Source organism: Peromyscus californicus, unplaced genomic scaffold, assembly GCF_007827085.1.
Source record: "Peromyscus californicus insignis strain IS unplaced genomic scaffold, ASM782708v3 Scaffold_1__1_contigs__length_55948999, whole genome shotgun sequence".
In the NCBI taxonomy this organism is placed as follows: Eukaryota; Metazoa; Chordata; class Mammalia; order Rodentia; family Cricetidae; genus Peromyscus; species Peromyscus californicus.
The window spans coordinates 46,755,813-46,780,057 of record NW_026294492.1 but is presented as its reverse complement, the minus strand read 5'-3'; the positions used below and the strand labels follow the sequence as shown (position 1 = coordinate 46,780,057).

The following is a 24,245-nucleotide window of genomic DNA, read 5'->3' as shown; positions in this document are numbered from 1 at the left end:
AGTCCTGAATTTTTCGTGATTCAGCAGAGTCACCTATTAGTCCACTTTTCCTGTCTCTCCTATTGATTTCTTAATCCATTCCTGTTGAACAACCTGGCAGAGATAGTTCATCCTCAGCCAACGTGTATTGTAGGACATGGAAGCCTCAGATCAATGTTTCTTTTTGACAAAGTAGATGTTTGGTTATCCACTGAAGCCTTCGGTATCACGATGGAAAGGGGGTAGAAACTAGTGAGGGAAATTTTTAGTAATGAGAGCGGAAATTTTCTTTACTTCCCTCTATCTACCATTTATCAGGTAGTTAATTGGTTGTTGGGGTCTAATAAGGGTATTCCCATTTAGAGAAGAGCTACTTTATTCAAAACAAAGGCATACCACAGGACAGAAATATGCAGTAAAAGGTATCAGCAGGCTACATGACTAAGGGTACTCAAGGGTATCTATTATCTGGGGGGCTTTGAAAGAAAGAGAATTTGGTTTTTAAAGTACATAGCATGCACAGAGGTCAGTGTTTTGACTGACAGGATTACTTTTCATAAGCCTAGCTAACTGCTCATGACTTTGCCAGGCCCAATTTTACAGATGTGCAGGCCCAATTACTTAAAAGATGAAATTGTAACAAAAGAAAAAAAATTATTATTGTTCTAGAACATTCATTTTGAGAACAGTTTGCCTTGTTGCACATGCACCTGAAACTACTTCATTGAGAATCAGCCTATTTCCCATGTGTTTTCCAAAAGGTATTTGAACACAATAAAGAGTTACTTAAGGAACTAACTTCTTTGTATTTTTAAAGCCTATATAGATACAGCCCACTAAAGATGATTTTCCAAGAAGTATACCAACAGATTACTAGGTTCACAGAGGACTGTGTGTAGAGCCCAAGCAAAGAAAAGTCCCGGGTCACCTAGTTTTCCCAATGTTGCCTCATCCACTGTTGTCCTAGTGCATAGTTACAAACGTATTATCAATTCCAACTTTTTAAAATTTTTAGCTTGTTCACATTCTTTTCCTCTACCAAAGTACTCTGAAATCTTTACATACAAGGTCATTTTAAGTTCTCTGATATAGGGCACAATTAAATTATGTTATTGATCACAATGGCACATTAATAGCTGTTACTTTAGTTCCCTACAGAGTCCTTGTTCTCACTGAAGCTCCTCACTGATCTGTGTGTACTCTGTAGGCCTTTGTTTCACCATTTTTGTCCTTGAATCATCTGCAGGAATGACTCATTCAGCTTTGTGTTGTGTGTTCAATTGTTTTTCTTCTGTAAAAAACCTTATCCTGCTAATTGCTGCAAATTCCTTCCAAAACAAGTTAAAAATGTCTACAAAGAAGAATCTGGTTAAGTTTACTCAACAGGAATGGCCCCAATTTTTAAATCCTTTCTTTTTTAGCATGTATTTGCTTTTTTATATGAGAACTCTATTTGCATGTTTGCCTTCATGACAGAAAATGTCTCCCTCCATTGTAGGTGGTTGTGAGCCACCACATAGTTGTTGGGAATTGAACTCAGGACCTCTGGAAGGGCAGCCAGTACTGTTAAACACTGAGCCATCTCTTTAAATGTATTCATTTATTAGGGTTTTCATCTGGCTGTCCTAAATAACTCTGAGATAAGCGACTTTAGGCAGAAGGAGTTTATTTCATATCACAATTGAAGGATATCATTCATAAAATGCATAAAACTATGAAGTTGCTAGTCACAGTGTACACAATCAGAAAGAGAGTAATGTGTAGTTTTCTGTGTCTCAGTTCCATCCTTCCACTAATATAATCCCTATAGAGTTCACAATATTCTACCTCTCAAGTTCATTTCAAGTTCTCCTATGTAGGGCAGAACAAAGTTATGTTCTTGAGTATAATAGCACAGAAATGGCCATTACTCTAGTTCCTGACAGAGTCCTTATTTTCACTGAACCTTCCTGATCCATGTCTCCTCTGTAGGCATTTCTTTACTATTTTTGTGTCTGAAGCATCTGCTAGAATTCTTGCTGCCTGGAGGACCAGCCTCCAGCAGCACAGGGCTCATAGAGAATCTACAGAGTCAGCATGTACTAACACTTTTTTATCTAAAGGGGTGAGGCAAAAAAAACCACACACACTCTTGGATGATTTCCTTCAGACCTTTTCTTTACTCTTTCATATTCTCTATTCTTTATTTTCCTGGTGATTTCCTTCTCTCACTCTTGATATTTTCCTTTTAACTTTATCTTTATTCTTGATGCTTTCCTTCAAACTCCTTCTAACTCTCCTAATGTTTTCCTCCTAATTCTCTCATTCTTCGTTTTCCTTCTAACTCTCTCATTCTTGATGTTTTCCTTCTAACTCTCTCATTCTTGATGTTTTCCTTTGAACTCATTTTAACTCTATCTTTATTTTTTTCCTTATAACTTATATACCCCAGCAAAATATTTCAGGCAATATAAAAATTACAGTGTAGTTACATTCTGCTTTTCAAGTGTATGATTACAATGAATACAAGTAAAAAACAGCATATTTTCCATATCTCTTACAAGATTAAACAGTTTACATATTAAAGGTGAAAAACAAATTATCCCAAGAACCCATTTATATTTATACCCAAGCAACTTGTTATAGATTAACAGAATTTAAGTAAGTAAGGTATTCTTTTACTGGTAGGCTGCATTTTACAGTCATAAAGAAAGGACTAGTCACTTTATTATTTACCTCAAAAGAAAATCTTATAAGAAATCTTAAAAGAATCACAAATCAAAACTTTATGTGAAAAAGAATCAGTCAACTCCACTTTAAATCTTTAGGGTGCATACCTACTCATCAATAATTTCTTTTTTTAACTTTTTTATTGAACCTGTGGGAGTTTCACATGCACCCCAATTCTACTCACTTCCTAGTCTCCCCATATCCCCCTTCATCCCTATTGCATCCCCCCATGAAAGAAAGCAAAACAAAGTAAGCAAGCAAACAAAAGCAAGAATAATAAATCAAAACAGAACAAAAGCCACACCAGAAACAGAAAAATCTCTGCTTCTCCCTCTCTCCTGACTCTCTATTACATCTTCATTCGTCCTCATGGCATTGGAGGCTTCGGTGTGTCATATAGTATGCCCCTTTGTACCATCACTTCACTGGCAACTGTTCATTGCAGTGAGTCATTGCTCTGGTCAAAGGCCTCTGGTTTTTCTTACACCAGCCTCACTGGATCCTCACTAGAGCTCTTCTGGAGTATCCTGTGTCTTGAAGATCTTGTAGGTATCATTCTGCAGGACCAATCTCTTCATGAGCTCCAGTAGGACCTAAATGGGGTAGATGCTTGGGTGGGTCAACACAAGACCCAATTGTGTGTCTGCATGTTAGCCAGGCAGGTCAGATCGAGCCTCAGGTGCAGTGAAGGAGTCAGCTTCTCTACATGCCTGACTTCAGGATAGGTTCACCCTCACCTGCAGGGAAGGGTGGGAGCCCTCTCCTAAGTTCAGGGGACAGCCCTCTTGCTGTAGTGGCCATGGGAGGCTATGCCAGCTTTCCCAGGACAGTGAAGGGTGGGATTGGCTCAGTATAGCCCTCTGATTTCATCTTGCATGATTCCTAAGGCCTCCTGAGGTGACACTGGCCACAGACACCAACACAAATCCCAGCTGCAGCTGGACCATGGACCCAGACATGGTCCTTGGCAGCAACTTAGGCCCAGACGACATCCTGGCTCTGCATGGAAGGAATGGCCAATCAGGTGGGTGTAGTCGGAAGTTTTTCTGTGTCCCACCTGGCTCGAGGTCAAGACAAATCTCTCATCCACAGTCCTGTAGCCTTTTATAAAATAATCACACAGAGGCTTAATACTAATTATAACTGCTTGGCCATTTGCTCAGGTTTATTACTGTCTAGCTCTTATATCTTAAATTAACCCATTTCTATAAATCTGTATTTTGCCACATGGCTTGTGGCTTACCAGTATCTTTACATCTTGCTTCTCCTAGCGGCAGCTAGCAGCGTCTCCTTGCTCTGTCTTTCTCCTTCTTTTCTCTCTAGTTAGAATGTCCTGCCTAACCTTATTCTGCCTCACCATTGGCCAAACAGCTTTATTTATCAACCAGTCAGAGCCACACATATTCACAGCATACAGAATGACATCACCCATCAGGTGGGAATTGTTGGCAGCCTGGGCCCAGATGACACCCTGGCCCTGGGTTGTAGCACAGGCCACCCATATCTACAGAGCCATGGACCTGGACATGGCCCTCGGTGGCAGCCTGGGCCCAGATGACACTCTGGCCCTTGGTGGTAGCACAGACCACCCATATCTATATGGTCCCTGCTGCGGCGTGCCCCCCCCCAACTCCACCCAAGCCACAGGCTTCAGCCCAGATCCTGGGCCTCTGTATGGGCCCTAGCGGCAACCTGTGCCACAGAGTTCAATGCAGACCCCGGCTGCAATTGTGCCACAGACCCAGACATGGCCTCATGTACCAGCTTAACCTGGTTGACATCCTTGTTCTGAGTGGTAGCTCCAGGCACTCAGATCAGGATGACTCTGATGGCAGAGCCCCTGGACACCGACAAGGCCATAGGATGCATCTTAGACCCCAGGTTTCATGTGGCCTTTGGTGACACTGTGGGGACATAGGCATCAACATAGACCTCAGCTGCAGTAGGACCATGGGCACAGACGTGGTCCTCAGGATTAGCCTAGGCCTGGTTGTCACCATGGCCCCAGGTGACAACAAAGGCCACCCAGATCAGTATGGCCCCAGTGGCAGCATGGCTCATGCACCCAATCCTGACCCAGGAGGTGGCCCAGCCCACTGGAGTCAGCATGGCACTGAGTGGCAACAGAAGCCTTGGATATCAACACAGACTCTGGCTACTATAGGACCAGAGACCCACACATTGCCCTTGGTAGCAGCCTGATCCAGACATTGCAATGGTCACAGGTGGTAAGCAGACCTTCCTCATCAGTCTACTCGATACTGCCATCATCATAGATCTAGGTGGAGAGCTGGCCTTCAACATCTGCCCAATCCTCTTCATTTACCTTGTAGCTAGAGTTTTCCTGCCTGGCCCACAGTCAGGACAAATCTCTCTCACCTGCCAGTCCCATAGCCACTCAGACCCGACCAAGTAAACACAGAGACTTACATATTGGTTACAAACTGTATGGCTGTGGCAGGCTTCTTGCTAACTGTTCTTACAGCTTAAATTAATCCATTTCTGTAAATCTATACCTTGCCACATGGCTCGTGGCTTACCGATATCTTTACATGCTGTTTCTCATTGTGGCGGCTGGCAGTGTCTCTCTGACTCAGCCTTCCACTTCCCAGCTTTATTCTCCTCCTTGCCCCGCCTACACTTCCTGCCTAGCCAATGGCCAATCAGTGTTTTATTTATTGACTAATCAGCAACACATTTGCCATACAGAACATCCCACAGCACTTCCCTTTTTTTTTTTTTCAAAAAGGAAGGTTTTAACCTTAACAAAGTAAAATTACATATAATTTGGGAATTTGGGCATAGCTTCTCTTACTACTTCCTGCTGGAGGGGGGCGCTGTATCTTATGGGGACACAAAGAAAATTTTATGATTATGGAATAGTCCATGAGGGTGTATCTTCTGAGCTAGTTGCTTTCAAACCATTCTGGATGTTGGATCATCTGGGCCATGGTGTCACTGGAGACCTTTCAGGGGGTCTTGGCTGGTCAAACCTGATGTATCTTAATCTGGAACAAATCCATAGCCTTTGGCTTTCTGTGGGAACAAAAGCAGAGACTCTTTTCCAAAGCAACATATCCTTATATCCAAATTTTGAAGTCATGGTATCTTTAAAATATACATTTTGGCATAACTCAACAGCTTTTACAATCAAATGTTTTTCTGCAGTTAAAAATCCCAAAGACAACACAATCCAGATTCTCTGTGTAATATTCATCATTATGTGGCTTATTTTTTATATTAATTTTACTGTCTCTTTAAAGACCTTATTTTTTAAAACTATGTATTTGTTTATATAACTGTATATATCACCTTTTTTGTCTCGTTCAAGCCTACGTATATTTTACACACATTGCAAACTATTACATCTGAATCTGTCTTATTGTGAATCTATTGCTTTAAACTGCAGCAGCTGTGACTGCTGGCTCCACCCACCTCAGCTTCCCAACATGGCCATGGTAGTTTACCGCCAGCTCTGGGAGCTATCCTGGGTCTATGCTTTTATCCAAGCAGCGTGAGCCCAGAAACCTCTTTTTTTGTTTTGTACTAGCAAAGGCTAAATCCACCATGCAGCTTAATGTGCCACTTGCAGAGGCCTCATTCCCACCATACTGCAGGTCGAGCATGCACGCTAGAAACCCACCAGTAGCTCAAACCGGCAGTTGCCGCTCATTTGAGACAATCAGGAAGCTGTTTTTAGCTCCGTTTTAGAATCTTTTTTTTTTCTCAGTTTTTAGGTGGAAACTCTTGCCACCACGTTGGACGCCATTTGTAGCTAGAGTTTTCCTGCCTGGCCCACAGTCAGGACAAATCTCTCTCACCTGCCAGTCCCATAGCCACTCAGACCCGACCAAGTAAACACAGAGACTTATATATTGGTTACAAACTGTATGGCCATGGCAGGCTTCTTGCTAACTGTTCTTACAGCTTAAATTAATCCATTTCTATAAATCTATACCTTGCCACATGGCTCGTGGCTTACCAGCATCTTTACATGCTGTTTCTCATTGTGGCGGCTGGCAGTGTCTCTCTGACTCAGCCTTCCACTTCCCAGCTTTATTCTCCTCCTTGTCCTGCCTACACTTCCTGCCTAGCCAATGGCCAATCAGTGTTTTATTTATTGACTAATCAGCAACACATTTGCCATACAGAACATCCCACAGCATTTATGTGTCTTTTCATGGAGTATGAGTCTGATTCTCTAACTCTCCCAATTCTCCACCCCTTATTTCCTTAAAATGAGGGGGCCCACACACCCCACCCAAGGACCTGGGCTAGCTTTTTTCTAACTTGCTGGGAAGCAAGCGAGGCCCTATCTGAGTGAGCCTACATCAGGTGGGTGTAACTGTCCTCTGCCAGCCTGGCATCAATAGTTTCTTATATCAGGAGGTTGAGGGCAGAAATGGGTATAAGGAATTAATCATCACCTTTGGACATCAACCAATCCTAGCAAGAAAGGCATGTCAGCTAATGATAATTGGGCTGCTTTGTTCTTGTTCCCTGACCTTAATGAAATCCTCATTTAACTATGTGCCTTTCTAATACTAGAAAGATTTCTAATACTAGATTGTCTTCTTGGTATTTCACCGCAAAGCTATTTGACAAAAATATCTTAGTCTAACTTTAAGTTATTTTCAAAGCTTTGTTTCAGCTATGATGGTCTTCAAAACCTGTGAACACATCTCCCAACATTAAGGTTAATAGAATTTAAGCTAGCTGGTCTATTGGGACTCAATTGTTTTTCTTATTCATCAACCTAAGCCACAGTCTATATGGCTCCTCAACAGAAATTTGTGTCTAGTTATGTGACACTTGCTTGTTTATAGTTTTATTCATCAAAACTCTATTTAAACTAAGATTATTATTATCAATTAAACAGTATGGCTTAGGAAGAAATCATCTTCAAAATAATCCACAGGTAAAAGTGCCCAGTAGAACAGGTTGTTTCCATAAGATAAACACACTACATTAAAAGCAGTAGGGATCTCCCCACATCCATTCATACCAGAGAAAGATGGCATCAGCAAACATATAAAGGCACAGAGGAAGCAAAAGACATTCTGGAGTCTGGTCCAGGGCCTTGCCTACTGAGATTCACCCATGAGGGATTTCCCTCCTGGTGGGCTGACATCTGAACTTCAATTGCTATCTGTTGCTCCTCTGACATGGCCATATTGAATGACTCACTCAGCTTTGTATTTACTGTGTTCAATTATTTTTCTTCTCTAAAGAAAATTTTATTGCTGATTTCTGCACATCCCTTCCAAGGCAAGTTAAAAATTACTACAAAGAATCTGCTGAGATTTACTTACAACAAAGGTCCCACCTTTAAAAATTTTTTTTAAAGATATATTTGCTTTTGTATATGATGCTCTATTTGCATGTATGCTTGCATGAAAAAAGAGGGAATAAGATCCCATAATAGATGGGTGGTTGCTGGTAATTGAACTTGGGACCTTAGAAGAGCAGCCAGTGCTTTTAACCACTGAGCCATCTTCCTAGCCCTTAAATATATTCCTTATATTAGGCTTTTTATCTGGATGTCAAAAAAAGACTCTGAGAAAATAATTCAAGGCAGAATGAGAATTGAAGGGTACAGTTCATAAAATGCACAACTATGAGGCTGCTGGTCAAATGAAACACAATTATGAATAGAGAAATGTGTAGTTTTCTTTGTCTCAGCTCCCTCCTTCTACTAATCCCTATATAGTTCAAAAACTGCTGACTCTCAAGTTGCTGTGTGTGTTGTTTTGAATGTGACTGACCTCCATAGGCTCACATATTTGAAATCTTGGCACTGTTTGGAAATTTTTAGGATATATGTCCCTATTGTAGGTGTGTCAATGGCGATGCTTTTTGAGGTTTTAAAAGTCCATGTCAGGCACAGTGTCTGTCTGTTTGCTGCTGCCTTTGGATAAGGAGTAAAATATTCACCCGCTGTCCCAGCTCTGTGCTTATTGGTTTTCCACTATGATAATCATTGACTAATCCTTGAAAAGTGTAAGCAAGCTCCAATTAAATGCTTTCTTTTATAATAGTTACATGGTGATAATGTTTCCTCATGGCAGTTGAATAGTAACTGAGACAGTGGGTCTTCCTTTATTACATCAGGTAATCAAGATAGCATCCCAGATATACTCTTCGGTAAATCCTATTTACTGATGATTTAGAGGTATTTATTTTCAGAAACATATATGCTAGATGATTCTGTATCCTGTCAGTCTGTCAGTTAAAACTAACCATGCTAATGTATGCACTCTTAGGAGCCAGTGACCTTTGAGGATGTGGCTGTGAACTTTACCTTAGAAGAGTGGGCTTTGTTGGATTCTAGTCAAAAGAAGCTCTACAGTACTGTGATGAAGGAAACATTTTTGAACCTGATCTCCATAGGTAAAAAACCCAACATGCTCCCATTGCTTATTCAGTCAGAGAACAACTGTTTTCTGCTTATATGTGTACTGTTGTGATTTGGATTCTTGAAGGGAATATGTGGGTGAATTTAGTGTGAATACTCATGTCATAAGAGCTAGGTTGTAATAATTTTTTATGTTTAATATGTCATAAAGTATTCTGGATTTTCTTCTAGAGAAAGCACTAGAAGATAATACTGAAGAGGACTACAAAGATCTCAGCAGAAATATGGGGTAATTTATATTCAAATAGAAAATAATATATGTCAAAGATTTGGGGATCATGGGACAACTGAGATCGTCAAATGTTCCAAGTACACCTAAGTAAAAAATGATGCTACACAGATTCCTGTAATGGAGCATTGAATTGTGTCTTTAAATATTTGAGAATCTCATCTGTGTAATCTATTAATATCACCAATGTGTCATATAACATTAAGCTCTAAAAGAGCTTTTCACAAAAACTTCTGATCGTATCCAAAACTATTACTACCTTTCTATATATTCTTTTGAGGCTTTGAATATACATGCTGTTTTGTTTGCTTTCTTTTGCTGTGACAAAAGCAACTCTGGGGTGGAGCTCATTTTTATTTACTCTTCCTTGTCACAGTCTCATCATAAAGCCAAGCCAGGGCAGGAACTCAAGCATGGCAGGAACCTGGAGGCAGGAACTGAAGCAGAGGTGATGGAGAAGTGCTGTTTGCTGATGTGCTCCTCATCTCTTATTCAGCTAACTGCCTTATTCAGCCCTGGCCACATCTCTAGGGGGACACCACCCACAGTGGGCTCGAACACTCCATATTAATCAGTGATCAAAAAATGCCCCCACAGACATGTCTAAATGTGATAAAGCCATTTTCTCCTTTTTGGTTCCCTATTCTCTGATGTATGACAAGTTTGTGTCAAGTTGACCAAAACTATCCAGCAGGTACCTTTCCTGAATAGCTGCTCCCCTCCTGCCCTTTGGCACACTACCCAGTATTTTCTAAGCCCTCCTTCATCAATCAGGAATGTGAAATGCTCCCACAGACTTGTTTTTAAGCCATTCTCATTGAGCCATTTTCTCCATTGAAGGTCTCTAGGTGGATCTAGTTGATAACTAACTAACCAACACTGGCTTAGCATTTAGAATGCCAAAATGCCACCGTGTTTAACCACTCTATGTGATTGTTATGTTGGTCTACTTCATTAGGACTTTTGCCTTCATGTTTACTCCTTTTGTGCCTCTCAATTATTTTATATATGTGTATGTTTATGTATTCTTATGTACACCACTTGTGACAGAAACATTTATGGAAGGCAGAAGGGAGCAAGAAATCTTTGAGATTAAGTAACAGGAACTTATGAGCCCTCCACATGAATGCTGGTCATCAAACTTTGGTCTGCTGAAGGACTAAGAGTTGTTCTTAACCTCAAAGCCTGTGATACAGCTCCTTCATAATTCTTGTAGAAGTAAAGTCATCACTCTACACACGACAGGGTCTTTACATGTGGTCCACATTATCCTTAAAATGGGTGGCATTCTTCTGTTGCCCCTGAGATGGAATAGTTGTAGTAGCTCACAGAAGCAGCCTCCAATATTTCCCTTGACTACAGTAATGCTTTTCTCATTTTTTTTTTCAGAATTCAGGTGATTGAGAAAGACTGTGAATATGAATGTGATAGTGACTGTGATAAAAACCAGGAATCTATTCCAGAGAATATTGTCAATGAAGATATACCTCCTGGAATAAGAGTTCATGAAAGCCTATTGCATGTAAGAAATGTTATTAGTTATTCCTTCTCACATGGATATCTCAGAGACCAAACTAAAGGGATACCATCTCTAGATAAGGAAGCTACAAGAAAAGCTTTTACATATCAGAAACGTTGGAAAAATACCAGTCATTTTGAATCAATTCAGGTACTTGAAACTCCGAAAGAGAAACCCTATAAAAACCAAAAATGTCATGAAACCTCTAGGAGTCTCCCTTTTGATCAGCCTCAGAAGAGAACTCACACTGGAGATAAACTCAAAGAAAATGACTTAACAAGAGACACATATGGCCAAAATGATGAAGGAATTCATAAAGAAGTAAAACCATTTGTATGTAAACTCTGTGAAGAATCCTTCATTGATTCCAGTGATCTTATCAACCATGAAAAAAGTCATATTGGAGAGAAAAGGTATATTTGTAGGCAACGTGGCAAAACATTTAATTATGCAAAATGTTTTGAAAACCATAAAGTAATTCACAAAGGAGAGAAGCCTTATGCTGATAAACATTTTGGAAAAGCTTTCACACAGTGCAATTATCATAATAGTCATGAAAGCAGTCATATTAGACAGAAGCCTTATGCATGCAAGCATTGTGGGAAAGCATTCACCAGTTCCACTTACCGAAACATTCATGAAAGAATTCATACTGGAGAAAAGCCTTATGTGTGTAAGTATTGTGGAAAAGCCTTCACCAGTTCTGCTCATCGTAATATTCATGAAAGAATTCACAGTGGAGAAAAACCTTATCCATGTAGACATTGTGAAAAAGCCTTCAGTGACTTAAGTCGTCGTAACAGACATGAACGGAGTCACACTGGAGAGAACCCTTATGCATGTAGGCATTGTGAAAAAGCCTTCAGCGACTCCAGTCGTCGGAACAGACATGAAAGGATTCACACTGGAGAGAAGCCTTATACATGTAAGTATTGTGGGAAAACTTTTACCAATTTCACTTCATGTAAAGTTCATGAAAGAATTCACACTGGAGAGAAGCCTTATGCCTGTAAGCATTGTGGAAAAGCATTTACCTGCTTCAGTCAGATGAACGTTCATGAAAGGGTTCACAGTGAAGAGAAGCCTTATGCATGTCAACATTGTGGAAAAACCTTCAAAACTACTGCTTGTCGAAACTTGCATGAAAAAATTCACACTGGAGAGAAAGACTTTGTCTGTAAAACATGTGGGAAACTGTTTATTCAGTCTAGTGATCTTAAGAAGCATGAAAGAGTTCACTCAAAAGACAAGCCTTATACATGTAAGCATTGTGGAAAAGCTTTCAGTGACTCCAGTAGTTGTTGCAGACATGAAAGGCGTCACACTGGAGAGAAGCCTTAGACACATAAGCCTTGTTAAAAAACCAATTTCTGTTTGTATAAGGCTCTTGAAATAGTCCACACTGAAGTGAAACCTTATGCATGTAAGCATTGTGGAAAAGCATTTACCCACTCCAGTCATCCGAACATTCATGAAATGATTCACACTGGACAGAAGCCAAATGCATGTAAACATTGTGGAAAAACCTTCAACACTTCTACTTGGTGTAACTTGCATGAAAAAAAATCACACTGGAGTCAACCCCTTTGTGTGTAAAATGTGGGAAACTTCATTCAGTCCAGTGATTTTAACAAGCATGAAATAGTTAACTCAAGAGACAAGTCTTATGCATGTAAGGATTGTGGAAAAGGCTTCAGCTGCTCTGGTGATCTTAACAGACATGAAATGTTGTTCATGTCTGTTAAGCTTCACACTAGTTGGTAGCCTAATACTGGTAAGCATTGTGGGTAACCTTCACTATTTCCGGTTGGCACAAAAGTAATAAAAACATTCACACTGGAGAGAAACCCTCTGTTTGTAAACATTTGAGAAACTATTTCTTTGTTCTTGTCATTTTATCCAGCATAAAAGATCTCACACTGTTGAGGAACCTTATCATCCTCAGCAATGTGGGAAAGCCTTCACCCCTTGCAGTTTCTGTAACCCCTCATACAAGAATTTACATCTGAAAGAGGCCTAGTGCGTGTGTGCATTTAAGTATTGTGCAAAAACCTTCATCAGTTCCTGTTGCCATGATGTTCTTGAGAATTCACCCTGAATACAGGCCTTATGTACATAATCATGTGGAAAATCCTTTAGAAGCTCAAATACTCAATTTTTTTCCCCACTGGTGAAAGACATTATGTTTGGAGTAATGTTCAAAAATATGTAAAGTTTTTAGAAACCTTGTCTTTTTAAATAATCTGTTCCTGAATTTCTGTGTTTCAAATCCATGTTCAAACCCAAAATGTTCTCACAGTGATAACTGCAGTGTGTAGAACTCTTACTACTATTAACAGTGACAGTGCACTGGTCAAATTCTTGTGTTGTGAGGTATGAAAAAAAATGTGGTTGAACCATGAGATGTAATAGTTGGTAATGGTTCTTGCCAGAAAATGTGATTATCTCAGTTACCTTCGTGAATCTTACCTGGTGGAAATGGAAACCCACTTCCCAAAAGTTGTCTCCTGAGAATCACATGCACACATCCTAATGAACAGAGAGTGAGAGATGGAAATGAGCAAAGAAATAATGACATTTTCATAAGAGCAGAGACATAACTAACAAATACAATATTTTAATGTGAAAAGAAACAGATTGTGAGACTTGCAAAAGTGTAATTTTAACGCCCAATATTTTACTATTTATAGTATGAAAACCACTTGCAGTATGAACAATAATATCTTTTTTTGGTGGTGGTTTTGTTTTTTTTCTTTAGCTGGCTAAGGCAGCAGCAGCTTTGAAAACAGCTGTAGTGGTTATATACTTGAGAATGGCCCAGTAGGCTAATAAGTGTTCCCATTGGTGGAACTGTTTGAGGATGATTAGAAGGTATGGCCTGTTGATGAATATCTGTCAGTCTAGACAGGTTTTGAGATTTCCAGACATTGACACTCCTAGTGTTGTCTCTCTGCCTCCTGATTATAGATTATCACGTGAGCTCTCACTTGTTCCTACCACCATGCCTTTGCTCCGCCATCACAGGCTCTAACCTTCTGCAATTATAAGCCCAATATGACAAATCATTTTAAAAGTTCCTTCACTATTTCTGATGTGTCACAGCTATAGAAAGAAACTTAGACAACCACCTTGAGGCTTTAAGAAGAACCAATTCCAGTCAAAAAAATTTATTGCAGACTTGTGAAAAAGCTGGGTGTCATTTAAAATGAGATAAAAGTTATGAAACTTTTCTCATATACTTGAATCTTATATCAGAAATAAATACTTTCTGGAAGTTATCCCAGGAATTTCAGAAAAAAAAGTTTAAAAGAAGTACATTAAAATTTTGAACATTTTTATTATTGGCTCATTCCTATACAGGAGATTTACTTTGAATTGTTTTATTAGGAAGGCAAGACATGGTTTCTGTGGTTACTCCAGGTTATCTTCTCACATCTGAAGATTTGGAGCTAGGAAGCACAAATGACAGAAGAAAAGAGAGATTTATCTTTCTGAGTCTGGGTTAGCACACTCATTTTCTATTTGATTCCATCTACCAAACAGTTTTTCAATTTAGGAATTCTTTGTGCCTGAATAGTAGAGGGAATAGCTGGATGTGGCTGACATGAGGGGGCACATGTGAAATCCTTGGAGGAAGAGATTTCTAATTAGGGATGAATTGAAGACAGTCAATACAGGAGAGAAATGAGGGACAAATACCAATGTTGTTTGGTAATGGTTAAGAAGTAGTTATTTTGTAAACATCCAAAATTTTATACCATACATAGTGTGAATAGTAAATATATCTATTATAGAAAATGTAATAATGATATATAATATATAATAAAGGTGTGAATACAAGATTATGTACACTCATGGGTAAACACAGGCACATATTAAATGAGATTATGTCACTTGTCTTGACAGTCCCTACCCCCAAGAACGCTACATTATTAAAAACAATAGTACCAGGCATGAGGAATCTCCATTTGAGTATTTCATGATAGTCTATGTAATTCCTCAAGTAATTTAACATATGACTCTTTCCTTTGGTCATATCTGAGAGGTTTAAGGTAAGTCGTATTTGCCAAAGCATCCCACGTTTTGGAGTAGGACTGGGAAGGGCTAACCTGGATCTAACATCAAAACCACCTTCATTAGTCTGTCATAGTAATAGATACAGTGCAATTTGGCAAGTGGGAGAAGTAGTCAATAGGCCTCCCAGCTGTGACTTCTGCTGTGATTTAGATGAGAATGCCCCCCATAGATTCCTATATTTGAATGCTTGGTTACCAGTTGGTGGAACTGTTGGGAAGGATTAGAAGATGTGGCCTAGTTGCAGAGGGTTAGTTACTGGGGTTGCTTTAAGGTTTCAGTGCTGACATTGTTCCAAGTTAGCTCTTTCTCTCTGCCTCCAACTTTTATATCATGATGTAAGCTCTTAGCTAATGTCCATTACTATGCTTGCCTGCCTGCTGCCATGTTACCTGTAATGATAATCAAGGGCTGTAACTTTTGGAAACATGAGTGCCAAGAAGTGTTTCCTTTCATAAGTTTTGGTCATGAGGTCTCTTTGCAACAATAGGAAAGTAACTAAGAACCATATGAAGCCAAACAGTGATCAGCTTGGCAAGATATCAGTAATGGTGCAATAGTAGCATCCATGTCTTGTTGGTAACCAGCTACTGTATAATTAGATTTAAGGCTTGCCCAACAGGAGGGGAATCATGCCTGGAACTAGCAATGATACCAATGAATCAGGATAGTGAGATCATGAATTTTAGAGAACCTACTTCTGCCACTTTCCAGGACTCCACATAATTCCTGAGTCTTAAAACTTATCTTTATACTCACAGAAGTATAGCCCATACCTTTCTGTAAACAATCTCTCTAGAGCAAACAGACAATTCCAGCCTTGCTTTATTCTCCTCTTGCATTTTGAGGAAAGGGGGATGTAGATTTGGATACTTTCTATTTTTACAGTGATATAATCACTGAATAAAAGTTGTATCTGCTTCTTGTCAGTCTTAGTTCCTTTCCAGGTACTCCTCACCTCATATTTTCTCTAAATTTGTTGACTTTATGTTAAAGTTTTTAATTTTGTTTATTGAAAGAATAGATTAAGTGAATGTAATACCAAGGTCCAAGACAAGGAAGGCATGTACGTTAATCCCCCTGTTGTGATACTGATGATGGGCAGTTCCATTCTCTGACATACACTGACCAAAATGTAGCCATGTGACTTAAGGAAAACTGTAAACATGATAGAAGTAAGGTCTGAAGGATGTCCTTTAGGGGTTGCATGAGCTATGTCATCTCTTGATACCAACTTTAAAATCAGCATCAAATAGCAATTGCTTAGTGATCTAAGTGTTTAAAAGAATTATCCATTATAACTAAATACTAATCTTTATGATTATATTAGACTTTTAGATTTTTTTTTTTTTTGGTCTTTTTGAGACAGGGTTTCTCTGTGTAGCTTTGCGCCTTTCCTGGAACTCACTTGGTAGTCCAGGCTGGCCTCGAACTCACAGAGATCCGCCTGGCTCTGCCTCCTGAGTGCTGGGATTAAAGGCGTGCGCCACCATCGCCCGGCTTAGATTATTTTTTAACCATTTAATGATAATGTCTCCACACAGTAGGGTGGGAATACTAGACCCCCAGAGTAGGTTCTTTTATTTTACAGACATTTCACATTGTAGCTGAAAGTTTTCCTGTGCTCACCTGGCTCCAAGATCCCACAGCCTCTTATAAAATTCCTGTGTCCCGCCTGGTCCTGCAACCACTCAGACCCAAGTAAACACCTAGAGGCTTATATTATTTACAAATGATATGGCCTAATGGCTCAGGCTTCTCACTAGCTAGTTCTTATATCTTAAATTAACCCATTTCTATAAATCTATACTTTGCCACGTGGCTCTCGGCTTACTAGTATCTTTACATCTTTTGTTTCTCATGGCGGTGGCTAGCAGCATTTCCTCTGCTCTGTCTTTCTCCTTTCTCTCCATCTGTTTGGATTTTCTGCCTGCCTCTCAGCTGCCTTGCCATAGGCAAAAGGGCTTTATTTATCAACCAGTCAGAGCAACAGTTTTTTCCACAGCAAACAGAAAGATATTACCTCATCATCACATAACATAACCATGAGATTCTAAAGGAAACGGTTTACCTTTTTTTTCCAAATATTGTAGCTACATGATTACATTTTCCCCAATAATTCCAGATTCAATAAAATATTAATGACGTATCTGCTAAAGCAAATTACATTTTGTTTTAGAAAAAGAATTCAAGTTTACACCCTGACAGTTAAGGCCTCTTGTGAATCCTTACTTTCTGACTGGAAGCTTAGGCCTGGATGACTAATTAAAGCTGGATTTCAGTGGAAACCATGCTATCCCAGTTCTCAGTAAGCCTTTAGGCCTTGGTTCTAGTCAAATTAACTGGAATCAACCAATGTAATGGCTCTATTGCATTGTCGTCTATTAGTAATACTCAAACTGCCTCAGCTACTATTACGTTTACCAGGTCTCAAATAAGCAGGAGATATGAGTTTCCAACCTTTGAAGCTTTTGACACCTGTCAGTATGATATTTAGAGTGGTATTAATTGTTTTATAATATCTTAAAATGTTAGTTTTTTGGGTTTTTTTTGTTGTTGTTTTTTTTCGAGACAGGGTTTCTCTGTGTAGCTTTGCGCCTTTCCTGGAACTCGCTTTGTAGACCAGGCTGGCCTCAAACTCACAGAGATCCGCCTGGCTCTGCCTCCCGAGTGCTGGGATTAAAGGCGTGCACCACCACCGCCCAGAGATTTCTATAAAATGAATATTACTTTGATCATGAAAAATAGTTTTCATTCAGGTATGAGTTAACACTGTTACAGAAATATCAACCATTTATGTTGAGAATTTTTTTAATTTTACTTTAATTATGGTGATTCTTATGAGTAACCAAAATAATACGTCAAAAATTTGTTTTATTTCACTTGGCATGAATCTGGATAATATACATAGTAAGTCCTTGTTGAATGAATTGCTATAGATTACTTTCCAGAAGTATTTTTCTAAAATTTTTTAATTTTATTTTTCATGCCTGTGGGTATTTGGCCTGCATGTTTCTTTGTACCTCATGTACATATCTTGTGCCCATGGAAGCCAACTTGGCTCTTTTTCTATGAAATTTCATTTTTCTTTGTTAGGATGACAGGATATAAAATACCAATCAAAAGTCACATTCAAATCTAAGAATGTTTATTCTATACAAATAAAATTGTCTATGCTGGTAAGTATTAAAAGAACAATAATACCTCATTTCTAAGATAATTTAAACTTATAACATTAAGAAGTAAGACTGATGAACTGTCTACATGTGTTCTCCTCTTTAATAATTTGTTTTCCCAAGTTTGATTTTGTCCAATTTAATGTAAAGAAAAAGCTAATTTAAATACCAAAATGGTGATGTCTGTTCAGCCTCCTTAAAGTCTTACCAATAATTAGTTTAGGCTCTATGTCATTGACATCCAAGTTTCTTAGATTACAGTCATATCTTTAAAAGGACAGACTTTAGATTAAGGATTGCTGATGCTAGTAAAATATGATCAAAGATCTAACCTACAGCCTAATCTAAAAATGAAAATTGATATATCTTTGCCTTTAAAATGGTCTTCATGATACCTATACATGTATGTATTTTTGCATGTTCTTTTTTATATTGTTTCCATAGTATAATTTGGCTTATAATTAAGAGGTATTTTAATTAAAACTTCCAAGTTGGCCTAAATTTCTTTTATTTTTTAGTGTAATTAGAGCCTTTTGAAAATAAAAGTTAAATTAAACATGATCCAACATGATATTTGATTAGTCATCACCTCAGCTTTGCATTTATAAGAAGTCTAAAATGCCCTTGTTTCTCTCAGGACATAATACCTTCTATACCAGGGTTCAATTTCATTATTATGAACAATATCCTCATCTTGGAAAGAGTTCATTAGGCTTTACCATTCCTAAAATGTAAAGACTGAGAAAATAAATTAGCCCTGTGATTTCAGTTTCCTAAGTAATTAATATGGTTAAAATATATCCCCAAGTACTCTGTTTCTTCAAAATATTTGTTTATGTTTTCAACTAAATGTCAGAATGCTAATTAACAAATAGAGCCTTATGTCAAGTTTATTTAAGAGTCTTTCCTTGTCAAGCTTGAGCCAAGTATTATATATCAGACAAATAACATTTTATTTAAAAAACCCCTTAGATGTATGTATTTTATTTTATATGTAAAAATGTTTTGCCTACATGTATGTATGCTCACTATGCTTCATTCCTGTGTAAGTCAGAAGGGGACCAGATTCCTTGGAACTGAAGTTGTTGTTGATTCTGAGTCTCCAAGTCATTGCTGGAAATTGGACCTTTGTCTTCTGTAAGAACAATAAGTTCTCCTAACCCTGCACCATCACTGTAGCAGCAGCAACTCAACTTTCAAACAGAGTTTTTAAAATATTTGATCAACTGTCCTTCTGGGTGTTTGATATGCATACTTGGAAACTCATATCAATGTGGACAATGACCAGAAGAATAATGTTTTGGACCCTATCTCTAGTTCTTATAAGTCCTATGGGATGTCATGACACCTTGACTTTTCCTCCAGCTCTGATAAATCTCCTGACTCTGGTTCAGAGAGGTTGTGAGAAGGAAGAATCAGATGTTGGATCTAAGCCATGTATACTCTGGACAATGGAGATTCAACATGGGGAGAAAATGCCATCAATGTTCCCAAGAGAAGTACTATGGTCCACAAGGACTCTGACTCATCTCAGAAGGCAAAACCCCTGTTAAAGGTTAAAGTAGATGGTGACGCCTCTCAACCAAAAACTCAAGGACTGGAGTCTAATTTGGCCTTAACATCACATGCTATAATAACAACACTATTTTTATAAAAGTAAGAATAGCAAGTCAAAACAATTATAATGATGGCGATAGTTAATTTTTTGCCATCCACATCAGGAAAGTATAACCAAAGATGAAAATGGTATCTATTAGACAAAGCTGTCCTGGACTTCCAAAGGGACAAATGATAATTGAGGCCTTGACCATTCTTTCCTACCAATTGAGTCCTGGGTAAGATGTATTAACATATTGTGTAGAACAATCTTAGCCACCCCAAGTATAATGCCAAAATATGCTTTATATTGATCCCTTTAGATGGGTTTACCTAAATCTATCATGAGTCACATCATTTTCATACTCTGATTTTCTTATTTTTCTTTCACTGCTGTAGGTACTCAGTGGTTAAAACTCCAAACTCTCTTTTCATCTCTTCCACCAGCTGATAGTTTCTCCAGGTTCTTTGTTTCTCACTGCATTTTTAATATGTAGTCTCCAGCTATTTTTTTGTTTTGTTTTGTTTTGTTTTCATAGTCCAACAGATCATCACCCACTCCTGTCACTGACAACTAAAAACAATTAGAAAGCCATGTCTCACCAACAAACATGTGCCATGACTTTCTTGGTATCCCTTGCCCTTTCAGAGATCACAGATTATCATACTTATGCTACTATTATATAAACTTTAGCATCTTTGAAAAGGTTTGAGACATTAAGTGGGACATTAATGTAGGTTCTTCTTGGTCTTGAGACAAAGCATTCTATATAATTATTGAAACCTTAAGCTCTAAAGGAGCAAAATACTCAGATTAACAGCATTCTGCAACTTTATCCTCATGGGAACTAATATAAAGAGAGACCATGAAAGCAGAGTTAAAATTCACGTCAGTATTTTCTTAAATTGAGATGTGGGGAGGATGGGCAGGGGAGAGAGGGTGAGAGGTTTTCTGCTAGAAACATTTCAGCTGGTCATGGCAGGGTGGACAAATATTCTGTGCAGCCAGGTCCTCCCAAGCGGTCTAACTGGGGGTCAAAGCCCTCTGTCCCTTGGCCTTTTTTTGCTACCAGTATGCCAAGAGAGGCCACTGAAACACAATTCCAAGAAATGGCTGGTGGTGATCCACTTCCTTAGTGATGGGCTAGCTGAGCTGCCCCTGACCTTAGGTTATTTTGTATTGTTGTTTGCCTGCTTGATTTTTCTGTTTTGTTTTTGTTTTTACCTCATAATGGAAATAACAAAATATAGATTGTTCATGGTCCCTTCATGAGAAAAATTCTCAAAAAAGCCCAACCTCTAATACAGTAACAATTACAATTAGAACATTAAGCAGTTAAGTCAATGTAGTAAAATTTCCTGAGGTTTTAGTCATTCAGAATATGAATGAAATTTTCTTCATGTATAATAAATATGTAAATGAATGCTTAACTTTCATAGTAAATGACCTAAAAGAGCACATTATAATTTTGAGTTAGATCAATTGGATATGCTCTTCTCTGCTTATCAAAACTAAGGATATTTGTCTCTGCTCTTTAAGTTACTTTCTGGAGACTCCATTTAAATTATACAAAACATGTATCACCTGAAGCTAAGGGGATCACTAGCTTATTAAATGATGCTGCTACTAAAGTGATAGCTCATAAAAATTAATCCCTTAGTGCTAAAGAGCCTGTATAGCTAATTGTGCCACTAATTGAAAATCAGGCTGATTATTTCTCCACACAATAGTTAATTGGCAGCTTACATTGATATTCTACTCTATCACATGAAGGATAGAGATATCTCTTGGGCGTGTATATAAAGTCTTTATCTCAGGATTTACAAATTCATTGGGTATGTTTGGTTTAAAAGTCTGTAAAATCTCTAACAAAAATTTAGCTTAAACTTGTAACAAAAGGCTGATAGTTAAATCTATACAATGGTAATTTTAATTTGCTATAATATACTACATATATGAGTCAATGCTTGTTTAAATAATATGGGTCTCCTAAAGTATACTGTGTATACATAACTTAAATTCATCTCTTGTTTAGGAAAATAGATGTTTTTGAATAGCAACCACAAGGCTTGCCTCTGTCTAAGCAACCACAAGGCTTGCCTCTGTCTTCACCAATGACCTCCTCAGGATGGAAAAGACCATGTGGCTGACAGCCATCTTTAGTATATGCTATGTAACTTCACCATCATCTTAAGAAGACCAGCTGGTATAAAACAACTGAAGCAGCACCTGTATTACTTCTTAGTCATGCTGAGCCCTCTGCTTATTTTATCTTCTTTTTAAATGAAGGGGGCAACAGAAGGTCTGCAACATATTTTGCATTAAAATGAATTTTTATATGATAAATTCCTAAGGATATAAAGGCATACTCAGGCTAACAAAAACTAGCTTAAATATGTACATCTAACTACTATGTCTTTGCTAACTATATATCTACCCACTTACGTCTTCACTAAGTATTCTAGATAATTTTAAATAAAACCAGCATGTTTCATAAATAAGGTATGTTTAATAAACAAGGTCTGAATTCCTAAGGTCTATTCAGGCTAGAAAAACTGATTTCAAAACATATGTCTAACTTCTGTATTTGTGGCTGTATTTATGATTTAAAGTTTTATTGTGATGATAATTGATCTTCAAATTTGAAGGCTCAAATTTAATGAATATATATCACCAAAATCCTCTTATAAAAGCTACTAGCTCATAAACGTGGAAGACAATTAAGAAATACAAGTTAATATATCTTATAAATGATCAAATTATTTAATGTGCTCAGAACTATATTTAAGAGTCATGATATTTAAACGTAACTCATAAACAGAAGCTTTGTTTAGCCTTCTGCATATGTCTTCAAGGTTAAGCCTAAAGCAAGTGACTAAAACCAAATAATGTTTGTTTGAAATTGGACATACTTAATAGATTGTCCTCAAAATCCTCCAAGATATACTAAATATAGCATTTAAGATGACCCATGATTAATAAAAAAATCATCTGAAATTATAATTCCAGCTCTAATTTATCTTTCTCAGATCTCTGGTGATATTGATAACTAACCAGAACTTCATCAGTTTAACAGCAGCATTAGCAAAACAAATAACTGTATCTTGTCTTTCATTACTAAAACTTCATTTTTAAATTTTATATTTTTATATAGCATAACAATTGTTAAAATAACAATGTAAATAGATGTGATCAATTTTTTTAAATTAAGTAGAAATAAATTGAAATTTAAAAATTAAAAAAAATTGGTTAATATGATGGCTAAAATATGCAAGCATAATTATATGTTTCTAAAATTACTCTGGAGACAAAAATGGTCAAACTAAAAGTACATTTAATAAAAATTAAATTATTTAAAAGTTTTCACTTAAAATTATTTTTGATACAGCATGAGAATCCGTTACATCATACTGTATACAAAATGTAATAAAAATTAAAGCCTTCTAACAACTTCCTCCATAAAACTGTCGTGCTTTGATATTGTTTACAGTTAATTTTTGTTTGATATTGTTAGCTTCATGGTAATTACATATATGTGAATAAACATTTTCTGTGTAACATTTTGTAGATTTTTAATAAATTTTTATAGTTTGTATGTGTGTGCCAGCCCACACATTCGTGCAAGTGCCAGAGGTCAGAAGAGGCTATAGTGCCATCATTACCAGGATGTCCCCCCACAAGACAACAGTGCCTTGGGTCAGTTATGGGCATGGAGATAAACCACTACAGAGACAGTTTCACGGAACATCATCTGCTCTATTGTACATAAATAACTGCATATATAGTGGAAGCCTATGGACTGTGATTGGTTAGCACATTACCTCTGATTGGACAGTGAGCACTCATACCACCAGAGTCTCTATACAGAAGAAGCACATTAAAGGAGACATGGTGAGTGTCTCATGTGTAGCCTAGCTATGATCTACTCATGATATTTCAGAATTCAGTGATCTGACTTCTGAGAATACTCAGGAACATGTGCCATGCTTCTTAATTAGAAGGACAGTATGCCAGATGGGCTGGATGGGACATAACCGACATTTCCTCCTACAGTGTATGATGCCCAAGAACTATAAGCAGTTGTGAACTGCCTGAGAATATTAAGATACAAACTCCAATATGCTGAAAAGAGCAGTAAGTGCTTTTAATTTTTGCATTATTTCTACCCCTGCATTTATATAAATTCTGCTTTGTACTCACAGGATTCATCAAATAAACATTTGCAGTGTTTTATTTTTCAATTTTTACTGACCCTTTAATCTTTAAACTGCTTCATATATTTGATAAATTTAATATTTCAAATTTTCAGTTTCCCATTTCAGTCCAATCAGACCGAATTAGAAAAAGCCCTGGTTTAATGGGTAAAGCATTTCTGGGTGATTCTCCAGCCCCCCAAGAGAGGAGACTAGAGAAAACTTTCAACTGCACCCATGTTCATTGCTGTTCTAGTCCCAATAGCTACAAAAAGAATCAGCCTGGAGGTCCATCAGCTGATGAGCACATAATGGACTTAACAGATATCTACAGAACATTTCACATGAACACAA

General features: G+C 37.8%; 1 protein-coding gene across 3 annotated transcripts in view; it reads left to right on the top strand.

The window, feature by feature from the left end:
• LOC128115701 (zinc finger protein 14-like) overlaps positions 1 to 23,939 on the top strand; it is a 56,646-nt gene extending 32,707 nt beyond the window's left edge. For 2 of the 3 annotated variants that reach the window (XM_052746683.1, XM_052746684.1), the window contains exons 2-4: positions 8,952 to 9,078; positions 9,275 to 9,332; positions 10,722 to 23,939. In XM_052746683.1, the coding sequence (XP_052602643.1) occupies positions 8,952 to 9,078; positions 9,275 to 9,332; positions 10,722 to 12,192 (1,656 nt within the window). In that variant the 3' untranslated portion in view covers positions 12,193 to 23,939. Of the gene's footprint in view, positions 1 to 3,575; positions 3,713 to 8,951; positions 9,079 to 9,274; positions 9,333 to 10,721 lie in introns of all 3 variants that reach the window. The other variant, XM_052746682.1, reaches the window with a different exon arrangement.
• Positions 23,940 to 24,245: the final 306 nt, after the last annotated feature.